This window comes from Chrysemys picta, chromosome 6 (genome assembly GCF_011386835.1).
Source record: "Chrysemys picta bellii isolate R12L10 chromosome 6, ASM1138683v2, whole genome shotgun sequence".
Taxonomy (NCBI): domain Eukaryota; kingdom Metazoa; phylum Chordata; order Testudines; family Emydidae; genus Chrysemys; species Chrysemys picta.
In genome coordinates, this window is record NC_088796.1 from 5,490,843 (window position 1) to 5,503,452 (window position 12,610).

At 41.3% G+C, this 12,610-nt stretch overlaps 1 protein-coding gene across 2 annotated transcripts in view; it reads right to left on the reverse strand.

Annotated features, from left to right (window-relative positions):
- Positions 1-12,610, reverse strand: part of UBE2R2 (ubiquitin conjugating enzyme E2 R2) — a 95,880-nt gene that overhangs the window by 19,207 nt on the left and 64,063 nt on the right. Inside the window, exon 2 of one of the 2 annotated variants that reach the window (XM_065549947.1) lies at positions 6,818-6,904. The exons of the other annotated variant lie outside the window; for it this stretch is intronic. Within the exon in view, the coding sequence (XP_065406019.1) occupies positions 6,818-6,904 (87 nt within the window). The remainder of the gene's footprint in view (positions 1-6,817; positions 6,905-12,610) is intronic. 2 annotated transcript variants of the gene reach the window in all.

The following is a 12,610-nucleotide window of genomic DNA, read 5'->3' on the forward strand; positions in this document are numbered from 1 at the left end:
TAGGCAGATAAAAATAAGTGTTTTAAATTAAATTTGAAATTATGACAGCATACTTTAAGACCTCGATTTACTAAATATTTTTAAACGTAAATGACTAACCAGTACATGTTTGTTACCAAGGCTTAAAGACAGTGAGACAACTGAACTGGTGGAAGTCACTGGCCAAGCACCTGAAACCAGAAACCGTAAGTGTTAAACCAGTGTGACAGCAGTAGCCTCTTCTGCAGCTGCTGAAAGAATACTTGCTTCATTTCAGTTTATTCAATTGGTTTAGGTTCAATTACTAGTTCATTCAAAACAGTTAAGAAAAACTAGGAGTTGAAAAAACAGGAAAACTTGTTTTCTTCTTCCAAATTATCAATAAAAACTAGGTATGAAATCTACTAATTCTAAGATCTTGAAGGACATGGTAACCAGAAACTATCAGCCAGCTCAACTCATTAACTACAGCTAGTACTTCCCTTGCTTAATAAAAATCAGTTTTAAAGCAAAGCGTGTTTTGATAAACTTTCTGAAAAGGTTTGTGTATCCAGCACAACTAAGGTACTTTTAGTAAAAACAAGTTTTAAATTTTAAAATGCTGTTTTTGTGCATTTTTAGTTTCCAAATACAGCTAGACAAATCAAATTTAAAAAATCAATCATTTAGTAAAAAACATTCACGATTTTCTATTATAAAAATTAAGAATCTGAATAAGTTAAGCTATATAATTGCTTAGATAAATCAATATTGTATATCCTCCCAGCTAGCAAAAAGCAGCACCAAATTTAGTGTTAAAGGCTATCTTTACTTGCATATCAGCCTCTCTTTAGGAAAGAGAAAATATACAAATACAAACCAAGATTAAAACAGATAATTTAAATAAGTTTCCTGCTTGCTTATTTAAATCAGTCACTTAAATCACTGGAATCGCTTTAGAAATCAATCCACCCTGCACAGACATAAATGAATTCCTGGATCCTCAAGTTGTTCTTGAGGTTGGCAGAGCACTCTCAGGTCAGGGACCTTGGCTGTGGAACTCCCATTCAGAAATGTTTGCCAGTATGCCTTGGTGGCAGTCTTCAAGTCATTGATCTTTTCAACCTCACTGGGGGCTTCTTAGCATCTAGAGGCTCGGCTGCTCACCTAAACCGGTAGAATTTGCTTGTTTTGTTAGATATTTTCTGCTTTTGGTCAGGGAAGTAATGCCTTGTGGCTGTTTTAGTCACTTTAGAGCCACTAGACAAAGCCAACAGTACTGAAGTACAGGAGGGAAATACCGTGTATGAGAAGTTAGTTCCTCAGAAGATTTTTTGTAATGGAAGGTGTCACCTGGCTTGGACAGTCCCTCCCTATTACAGCAACATTTTCCAAGTAAATGTAAGCTTCTAGATGTTTAATTAGTGTTTTCCATAGTTTATGTAGTTTCAGCTCTGAAGTCTTGTGTCAGAGTGCAGTGCTGCTGTAGTTCAACAAAGGGAGTCTGAACTCAGCAAAAAGCCTCCAGAGTGATGGAGTGAGCTGGTCTAACCAACATGTAGTGCTCAGACTAGCAACTATTTTGTGGAACAGAAGAGAGGGAAAGGAAGAGTTCTTTTTTCCAGTACTCAAAAGTGGTGGGAAGTTTAACACATCACATACATTCAGCTTCACGCTTCAGACAGATGAGAGGGAGTTCAGAGAAGAACAAAAGTGAATAGGGGCCCGTATGGATTAAGAGATTTTAAAAACCATTTAAATATAGGTAAGGGGACATGAGAACAGGATAAATATTTAAAAGCTGTAAACAGAGGATGGAAAGGACCAGAGGATTGCATAATGGGGCATAACTAAAAGTAACTGGATGTAATACAAGTGAAAAATTAGACTGAATATTAGAAAAAACATCCTGAGAGTTAGTTGTATTAAACTTAGACTTATTTAAACTTGTTTCTCGTGGCAAATTGAAGCCACATTGTTTGGGGCATCAGAAATTGGGCTTAAACCTAGGCCATCTAGTCCACAATCTTGACAATGCTAACAGAAGCGCTATATGGAAAATATCTATTATTCCTACCAGGGTATAACTGAATTAAGGTTTACTTTTATGCCTTCTCCACTACTGTAATCAGAACTCTGTCTCTGACACCTCCCCATGTGCATTCATCAGCAAAACTGAATATTTGGTTTCTTTTGTCTGCAGTACCTTGATTCAGTCCACTCTTGGCAGCAGCATGCCATCACATGCAACTGTAGGTGTCCCAGTTCCTCCTCCTGATAGTCTTGCAGTACACACAACAGCCAGCAAATTGAAATACTACTTCAGGTTCTTTTGATTTCAGGAAGCTTCAGTCCTTAGTTTCACATATAGTTTCTACTTTCACAGCTTGCATATCTTTGCTCAAAAAATGACCTCCAAAAACAAGAACAGAGTTTTAAGCTAGTTTTTTCCTTCAGTTATAGGAATGCCATCTTTTCCCCACTCATAACTACTGGGGAAAGTATCAGAGGGGTAGCCGTGTTAGTCTGAATCTGTAAAAAGCAACAGAGGGTCCTGTGGCACCTTTAAGACTAACAGAAGTTTTGGGAGCATAAGCTTTCGTGGGTAAGAACCTCACTTCTGGTTCTTACCCACGAAAGCTTATGCTCCCAATACTTCTGTTAGTCTTAAAGGTGCCACAGGACCCTCTGTTGCTTTTTACTGGAGAAAGGTCCTTCTACTTCAACCCAAGAAGGGTTAAAAAACTTTGGTTCACTTTGGGAATTCAGATAACTGAACTGGCACATCCTCACACGCCCTCACTTCCTGCATGAGGATTTGGGGATTGTGAATCCACAGCTAAACCCACTCCCTATTCAGTATGGATTCGTTTTTATTAGGGCTGTCGATTAATTGCAGTTAACTCATGCGATTAACTCAAAAAAACTAATTGCAGTTTTAATTGCACTGTTAAACAATAGAATACCAATTGAAATTTATTAAATATTTTGGATGTTTTTCTACATTTTCAAATATACTGATTTCCATTACAACACAGAATTCAAAAACAATGAGGAGTCCTTGTGGCACCTTAGAGACTAACAAATTTATTTGGGCCCACTTCATCAGATGCATGAAGTAAATACAGGAGCAGGTATAAATACATGAAAGGATGGGGGGTTGCTTTACCAAGTGTGAGGTCAGTTTAAAAACATAAATCAATTAACAGCAGAATACCAAGGGAGGAAAAATAACTTTTGAAGTGGTAAGAGAATGCCCCATTACAGACAGTTGACAAGAAGGTGTGAGTAACAGTAGGGAGAAATTAGTAGTGTGGAAATTAAGTTTAGACTTTGTAATGACCCAACCACTCCCAGTCTTTATTCAGGCCTAATCTGACAGCTACCACTCTGAAACTGTCAACAGAATACAAAGTAGACAGTGCTCATGTATTATTTTTTATTACAAATATTTGCACTGTAAAAATGATAAACAAAAGGAATAGTATTTTTCAATTCACCTCATACAAGTACTGACGTGCGATCTCTATCGTGAATGTGCAGCTTACAAATGTAGATTTTTTTTTGTTACATAACTGCACTTAAAACACAAAATATAAAACTTGAGAACCTACAAGTCCACTGAGTCCTACTTCTCGTTCAGCCAATCGCTAAGACAAACAAGTTTGTTTACATTTACGGGAGATAATGCTGCCCACTTCTTATTTACGTCACCGGAAAGTGAGAACAGGCTTTTGGCACGGCAGGCTTTTGTAGTTGGCATTGCAAGGTATTTACGTGCCAGATGAGCTAAACTTTCGTATGCCTCTTCATACTTCGGCCACCATTCCAGAGGACATGCTTCCATGCTGATCACCCTCATTAAAAAAATAATGTGTTAATTAAATTTGTGACTGAACTCCTTGGGGAAGAATTGTACGTCTCCTGCTCTGTTTTGCCCTCATTCTGCCATATATTTCATGTTACAGCAGTCTTGGATGATAACACTTTCACTGCAGATTTGACAAAACAAAGGAAGGTACCAATATGAGATTTCTGAAGATAGCTACAGCACTTGATCCAAAGTTTAAGAATCTGAAGTGCCTTCCAAAATCTGAGAAGGAAGATGTGTGGAGCATGCTTTCAGACGTCTTAAGAGAGCAACCTGAACCACCAAAAAAGAAAATCAACCTTCTGCTTGTGGCATCTGACTCAGATGGTCCACACTGCTTTGGATAGTTATCAAGCAGAACCCATTATCAGCATTGAGGCATGTCCTCTGGAATGGTGGTTGAAGATGAAGGGACATAGGAATCTTTAGCGCAACTAGCACGTAAATACCTTGCGATGCCGGCTACAACAGTGCCATGCAAACGCCTGTTCTCACTTTCAGATGATATTGTAAACAAAAAGCAGACAGCATTATCTCCTGCAAATGTAAACAAACTTGTTCAGCCAATCGTTCAGACAAACAAGTAGTAGGACTGAGTGGATTTATAGGCTCTAAAGTTTACATGGTTTTATTTTTGAACGCTTTTTTTTTTAAACATAATTCTACTTTTGTAAGTTCAACGATCATGATAAAGAGATGCACTACAGTACTTGTATTAGGTTTGAAAAATACTATTTCTTTTGTTTTTTTACAGTGCAAATATTTGTAATCACAAATATAAAGTGACAACCGTACATTTTGTATTTTGTGTTGTAACTGAAATCAATATATTTGAAAATGTAGAAAACATCCAAATATATTTAAATAAATGGTATTCTATTATTAACAGTGCAATAACAATATGGAGATATACCTCTCTCAGAACTGGAAAGGACCTTGAAAGGTCATCGAGTCCAGCCCCCTGCCTTCACTAGCAGGACCAAATACCCCAGATCCCTAAATGGTCCCCTCAAGGATTGAACTCACAACCCTGGGTTTAGCAGGCCAATGCTCAAACCACTGAGCTATCCCTTCCTTCCTCTCCCCCCCCCCCCCCGCACAATTCTATGTAACTGCTTGACAACCCTAGTTTTTAATTGGTCTAATGGGTCACAAAATCTAATGCCATTGAAGCAGAGCCCTGAGAAAGAAAAACATCTTCACGGCCATATGTTTAATCTCCTGTTTCAAGTTTTTAAATAAGAGGAGGCGGCAAAAGTTGGAAGATTTTCCAAATGCCACTACAAGGCTACCAATCACCATGTATTATCTGAACCCAGGACAGTCCCTTGCATAAGAAAGCAGCCCCCCTCCTCAGCATCAAGAAATTAATATAGAGTATGATCTTATTTGCCAGTACAGATTTGGAAAAGCCACCAGTCAAACAGTTAAGACTAAGCCATCATCTCAATAACTAACCTCCAGTAGAGAGAGATTACTGAGAAAACAACGTTTAAGACCATTTGTTCAGGACTGGGCATTCAGGAGCAGCGCAATGTACTTCAATGTTGGAGTAAGGGCATCCAAGTCCAAGACTTGGGCTGGAGTCCTCATTCCTCAAGAGATCCAAGAAGCGTGCTCAGACCCTGGGAAGGAATGCCTTCCTCATTTTCTATTGAGCCCATTAAGCAGAAGCATCTTTGAATATTATTCATCATAGGAAAGACTGTATTAAGGCCATTGTTGAAAGAAGGGAGGGTTTACAAGGTAGACAATTTTTGAAGGGGGGGAGTGGGCAGTATCCTTGGAGTGCATTTATTTCTCCTGAGAGAGGACTGGCAAGACTAAAGATTAAGAACAGAAATTTTGTTAAGATAGTGGAAGGTTCCCCAAGGATTTGTCTGGACTCCTCCACTAAAGGCCAATCTAAAATTTCAGAATAGGCTCTCAACTTCCAAACAAGACTTCTGAAGTTAGGTACTTCTGTGAATTGTGACATGCACACACTGTCAAACACAGAATGCTGCTGCAAGGTCTCCAGTGGCAAAGGCTTTACAGACTAAAACGTGCTAAGAAAAAGTACAGGTCATAAAAAGAAGGAAGATAAATAGTTTCCATAAGAATCCAGAAATCCACACTAGGTGTTACATTTGTTTGCACTGACAAAGTGCTGGATCTGCCTAGAGATACTTCTTAGATAGGTCTCATGATGCCTGATACAGACTGCTAAATTCCTTAACCCAAGACCAATAGTTAATTAAGACTGACATGGTACTTGAAAGATCAGGAAGTGTGACAGTGAAACTAGAGAGGACCTTTTTACTAACTGCTGAAGAGGCTAGACCAACCACTATAATTATATCATGAAATGATCTACAATAGTTAGTGATGAAGAGTAAGGATTTTTTGGAGCGCAGGGGAGAACATAACTGGAGGGAAGAGCATTCACATTTAGTTAAACATGAGGCAAGCTTTCCCCGTACATTTGAAATATCTCAACTCTCTAGCTTGCTTACACAGTATACAACAACCCCAAGTCCCCATAGTTGCCTATTTACTGCTTTAATACCAAAGGAAAAACAGCTTCAAAATAAACTATTTAGATTAAAATTAAAAGTTCACTGTCCGTCAAATTACTGACTAAGCCATATCAGATAAAAAGTTGATTGGAGAAATTGTTGGTCATTAGTAAGATCCCAAACGAATCTGGATGGAAAAAACTGGTAACTGCCAACATTCCAAACAGCAGAGCTTCACAACTGTGGTAAATCTGAGGCAGTTACAACTGGGGTTATCTGGAAGGGTTGAACACCACTCTCTGAATTAGAGTGCTTACCAGAAAGCAATCTAGGTTTAGCTTTTTACATACGAAGCCTAAGTTATAACAGCTAGAATGTGGCTTAACTGTGACTAAAGACAAGCAAATGTTGAATGCATTACATAAGTCTCAAAACTAAAACCATGTCTAGTACACCTGAAGAGAAAAAGCACCACTAAAAAGTATCTTACCTCATAAATGTTGGGGTGCCACATTTTGGTCAGGAATCTGAAGGTAGGCGGTGAATATGGATAGTCGATAGGAAATTTAATGTGAGCCTGCAACAAATAAAATTAATCTCAGTTTTCATGTAAGAATGCATGGAGACCAGCAAATTAATCCATGTTAGTCTTTCACACTGGAAGGTTTGGGGGCCAAAGTGATTTCAGTCTTAAAGGAAACTAAGTTGATCATTTTGCGTTCGTGCTTCAATGGACATTAGGCACCTGACAAATCTACACTGTTTTTAGCTCCATTATTGGGTCTCATGACCAGACTGACACTTGAACAGGAGAATTTGAAGATCAGGACTGAGGTTCATTGGACTGGCAATCCTTGTAAATAGAGAGGGAAAGACAAGCAAGCAACTGCCTCAACTTCATGTAGCTCTAACTCGAGTCAAAGTCCCGAGAGGTCTTAATTAACTGTTTAAAAAATAATCACTGAATTAAAAATCACTTAAGAATTCAGTGGCCAATATTATCAGTTTCCTTTTTTAAAATCTCAAAATAGGTTAAGCCTTTTGGCCCCAGTAAGAGGAATTTTCTAATATTCCAAGCACATTAGTGGGGCTAACTGGATCACAGCACAAAGAGGTAACTAAAGAACATTTACATCAATACCTGTACACTGCACAAGCCAATGTGTTTGAATAGGTACAAGGAATATTTGTTGGCAGTTTTGAAGGACTTGGTTGGTGGAGGAAGTAGAAATCCTACTTCAGGCAGACTAACCTGTCTACCAAGCTGGGTATTTATACTACACTTGTTGCCATGGCATCTGAGAACTTCACAAATTCAGGTATTAGGAGGCTTACATTTTGCAGAGCTGTGTAATCCTGCCACATAAACCAGAACCTCGATAAGAGAATTTTATTGTACCAATGATGGGTTAAGCATGCCCATAGCCTAAGATGGGCATCTTTTTAATAAAGAAAAGTAACAAACAGACCTATAGATGTCATCTAGATAGATTCTAGTTACAGTTAAAACTAGAGGTGGGTACAAACCAGCATCTTAAAACTCACTCTTAAGCTTTGGTAAGGAGACATGGTGCGTTTAAATAAAAATCCAGCCTGTTTTTCAATTTAGGTTCCTCTAGTTTAAAGCAAAACCAGCATTCTCAGGAGCTTGAATTTTTTTAAGCACTTTCTGAGTGTCCACATACAGGTAGACAGCACGTGTTATGGATGTACAGTACTGTCAAATCCTAAGCAGAGGTGGTTTACTGGAGTATACACTTTTAGAAAAATGCTAATTGGATGTTCACAATATAATGCAACAGTGATCATCCAGTCAGCCTTCTAAGCTCATTCAACCCCCAGTTCTGATATTTTATTAGAAAAGAGAAAAGTAGTGCTCAAGAGCCCAAATTAAATCCAGAAATAAAAAACCCAGGGTTGAGCTAGATAGAAGGTTTGCTTGCGTAACTTTGCATCTCTTGTTTGATAACATCCTAACATGCTGCTAGGCATGTCCAAGACAACTTCAGCCTAAACTTTTTGATTTTTGTGTCTTCAGCTTGGAACCTTATTTGTATTTAAATGCAGAGGATTTAAAATTTGAAAACCAGTTTAGACAGGTCTATTTAACTTTGACAGACACTTCCCCCTGCTATGTTGTATTGTATTCCATCCAGAAATCACACAGATCCAAAGACTTTATATAAACTATTAAGCACTTTCTGGGTTGCATGCACAACTGTAGGGTAAACCGGGAGGCTAACTGCTTGTTAAGACACAAACACTGCAGAATTGAACAAACTGAATGCACTGAGTGTACAAAACCAATCAATATACAATGTAGAGCAGTGTTTTTCAAAGTACTGGGTCGCCTTGCTGATTCAAATGATAAAGATCGTTGCCACGCAGCAGGGACCTGGAGAGGAGAGAGGTAGGGGGTGAGCAGAAACTGGGGAGAGGAGCAAGTTGGAGCTTGCAGGGCTGCTGCGGGCCTCTCCCCTGGCCCCGGAGCTCCGTGTTGCCTGTCAGCAGAGGGAGAGAGAGACCCCTCCCCTGGAGCTAGCTGCTGCCAGTGGGGAGAGGACTTGGGGGGAGTCCTCTGGCCCCAGCCCTCGGGCAGCCTGCCTGCACCCCAAACTCCTCATCCCTGGCCCTACCCCAGAGCCTGCACCCCCAGCCAGAGCCCTCACCGCCCTGCATCCCAACCCTCTGCCCCAGTCCTGAGCCCCCTCAACCCCAGCTCCATCCTAGAGCCCTCACCCCTGCCCCACTTCCCATGCTCCTTACCATAGGCTTACTAAGGCTAGTGTTAGTTATGTGAAGTGGGTTAAGCTGGAATGTATTGCAATATTAGGATTTTATGAAAACTAGTCAAGAGATATAAATTATGTTGGGTCACAGGCATCAACAATTTTCTTCAACTAGGTCATGAGGGGGAAAAAAAAAGTTTGAAAACCACTGCTGTAGAGTGCCACACAACACTGTTGAGGTAGCACAGGCCTGCACAACCCGTAAAGCGGCAAGGGCCATATTACTCCAAAGAAAACAGCTGAGGGCCAAACCCCCCGCCAGCGCCGCCCGCCCCACAGAAGCCCCCCCCCCCCCCCCCCCCCCCGTGCCGGCTGCCCAGCGGAAACAAACCCTCCTTCCCCAGCGCCGCCCCACCGAAACAGCAGTATTGAACCTCGGTAATATGTTATAGCGGGCCCCTAAGGTAGTATAATTAAGGTAAGAAAAATGTCTTTTTGCTAGAAGTAGAATAAGATCTCTCCCCCCCCCCCCACTTTGTAATCAATTGCCCTGTTGGCTGAATGAGGTAGGCATGGAAGGCAGGCACCTCCAGACAGCTGCAACCTTTGGAGAGGGTATGGGAGCCAGACCAGATCAGTAGAATAGATCAGCCACCGATTCGCCGTTCGCCTCCTCAGCCCTCCTCCCCCGGCTCACCTCCTCAGCCCCCACCACTGCCATCCCGCTCGCCTCCTCAGTCCCCCACCCCCCGGCTCGCCTACTCACTCCCCGCCTGCTTACTCAGCCTCCCTCCCTCACGCGCCACTTGCCTACTCACCCCCCACCCCCCCGCGGGCCACACAGTGAGCCCACCTACTCACCCCCCAAGGGCTGCACAGTGAGCCCCCCCCCGGGCCGCATGTTATGCAGGCCTGAGGTAGCAGATAAAAAGTATACATTAGGGAACCACTTTTAAATCTATCAATTGCCTACACATCAAATTTACATTGTAACCAGTCATGTCTTTACAAAAGATCAGAAGGCTACAGAATTTGGAAACAAGCAATTATTTCCTGCTCTGTTTTGTTTAGCTAAATTGAAGTACTCAGTACAGAGATGCTCTAGTGTAGCAACCCAGATATAGAAATTTGCTTTTCCAGTGAATAGCTCTTTAGCACTAGAGGTCAGAATTTCACTGTGCCAGCTGTTGAAGCTGTAGTCAGAAGGATTACGTGCACTGGGGAAACCCAAATGACCTAAAATAAATTGGGGAATTTTACAATGATCACTTTCACCTCTCCTTCTCCTGATCATTGGCTTGAAAAGTGAAACTGAACTCATATCCAGGGCATTCATTAGAGTTTTCACAAACAGGTTTCCAAGTATTACTCAGCACTTTACTTTCCTAATAAGAAATGATCAATTTAAAGCAGCTTTCCACCAATTAAGCATTAATATATTTCATTTGAATGGGTGAAGGAAACCAGGAGTTTCAGGGGCAAGCTGCCACATAGCTGGTGAAGACTCACTAATCGCCATAGCTAGGAATCCAGCATCATCACAAACTGCCATTTAAAATATTTCCTGGATTAAATAAGTCAGAAGACCAAGGATCATATATTAAGCTCATTTTTGAGTGACAGTGTGTTACTTGTGGCAAATAAGTTTATACAACCCCACTGACCTGTGAAGAATGGAGGATATTTGGATACTTTTTACATGACATACCCTGAACTGGGTTAAAATAGGTTCTACTGTGTATATATTGTCAGAGTAGCACAGATTTGAGGCAGCATGCCTTTAGTTAAATTCCAAGTGGAATTTATTTTTAGAGGGCGAGTACCCAGAAAGCCCCAAGACACAAATCAGGAAAAAAACATCACGTTTGATACCCAACATCCCCCCACCGCGCCCCCCCCCCCCCCCGGCACCCCCCAGCAAGCTGTTGAGCCATTTTAAGTTTACCTTAAACCAACTATAGAAAGGGACCAGATCAAATCCTAGATTTCAGAGATTTGAACACTTGACTTTCCTCACTATAGTTCTTGGAAACACTTGAAGATGTAGCAGGATGACAAGTAGAAGTCTGGATTAGATCTGTGTTTTGCTAGTTCCGAGGCACATTAGTTAAGAGGTACTAAGGGGTAAATTAAACATCACTATGATATTATGCTTGATAAAATGGGTTGGCTGCAGATTCCATCCTATGTAATTATTTGACATACACAGTCTCTTCAACTAGATTGCTGACACACTACACTATGCAATTTAAATACATTTGTAGAAAAAGCATGGCTATTTTAGTGGATTGCTTCCTGTTTATTGCCCTACATGTTCCAGATGCTGTCAGTGTTCCATACTTGGAATACATTATTTGGCTTTGCCTGCATTTTCCTGCTACTCTATACCTTAATATTTAAAATGGATCAAAAAGCACATGCACATGGGGAAGCCATTCAAGGGAAACCTCAAAGCAGTTGTCAGCTAAGTTAGCCATTTAGATATCATATTACAGTAAAAGCGGTTTTATCCAGCATGTTGGGGAAATGGAAGGTTCCGGTAAGTGAAAAATGCCAGTAAAAAGAGGTAGGGAGTTTGGGTGCAGGGCTGGGGTGCAGGAGGTGGTGTGGGTCACAGGCTCTGAGAGGGAATTTGGGTATGGGAGGCAGCTTGGGGCATAGGTGCCGGATCCGGAGGCAGCTCCCTGTCAGACAAGCGGCGACCTGTCCCTGCTGCTCCTAGGTGGAGGTGTGGCAGGCAGCTCTGCCCCTGCCCTGAGAACTGCCTCCGCAGCTCCCATTGGCCGGGAACAGCAACCAATGCTAGCTGCGTGGGCAGCAACTGAGGGTGGAGGCAGCGCACAGAGCCGCCTGCCGCGCCTCCACTTAAGAGCAGCTGGGACAGTTCGCTGCTTGCAGGGAACTGCCCAAGGTGAGCAGTCCCCTGGATCAGGCACCCCCCTGCATGCAAACTCCCTCCCAGAGCCCACATTCCACAACCCCTTCCGGCCCCGCACCAACCAGATTATAAACTGGACTGTCAATGAAGATCAGAAATGACGGTTTATAGAGTTTTCCAGTTGAAGTGCTGGATAAAACGGCTTTTACTGTACATTTGTTTTTAAAAAATGTGTTTACTAAACTAAAAAATTCCAGTCAGTTCAGAGAGCCAATCAATATGGGCAGAGTGTGGTAGTTACCGTTGCTTTTCATTTCTAGAATTGTTAAGTACTTACTCCATCCAAAATATTTACCTACCATTATCCCCTCTATGAACAGTATTAATATGAACATGTTACTCTATCACAACAGTTACAATTTGTTGGGGAAAAGTGCACGTTTTACGCAAAAAACAAGTACTCAGAAGACTATTGAGCTGATTTTCAGATGTGCAGAAGACCAGCAAGTGCTCAGCACCTTTGAAAATACAATTTTAAAAAACGTTACATTTCCTATAATAAAATGTTACGTCTTGCTTTTTTATTCCCAACACTCTTTACAAGCTATGAACACGCAGCACCACTGAAACTTAGCTTCCTCTGCGGTGCAGAGCAGCAGACAGCCTAACTAAAAGA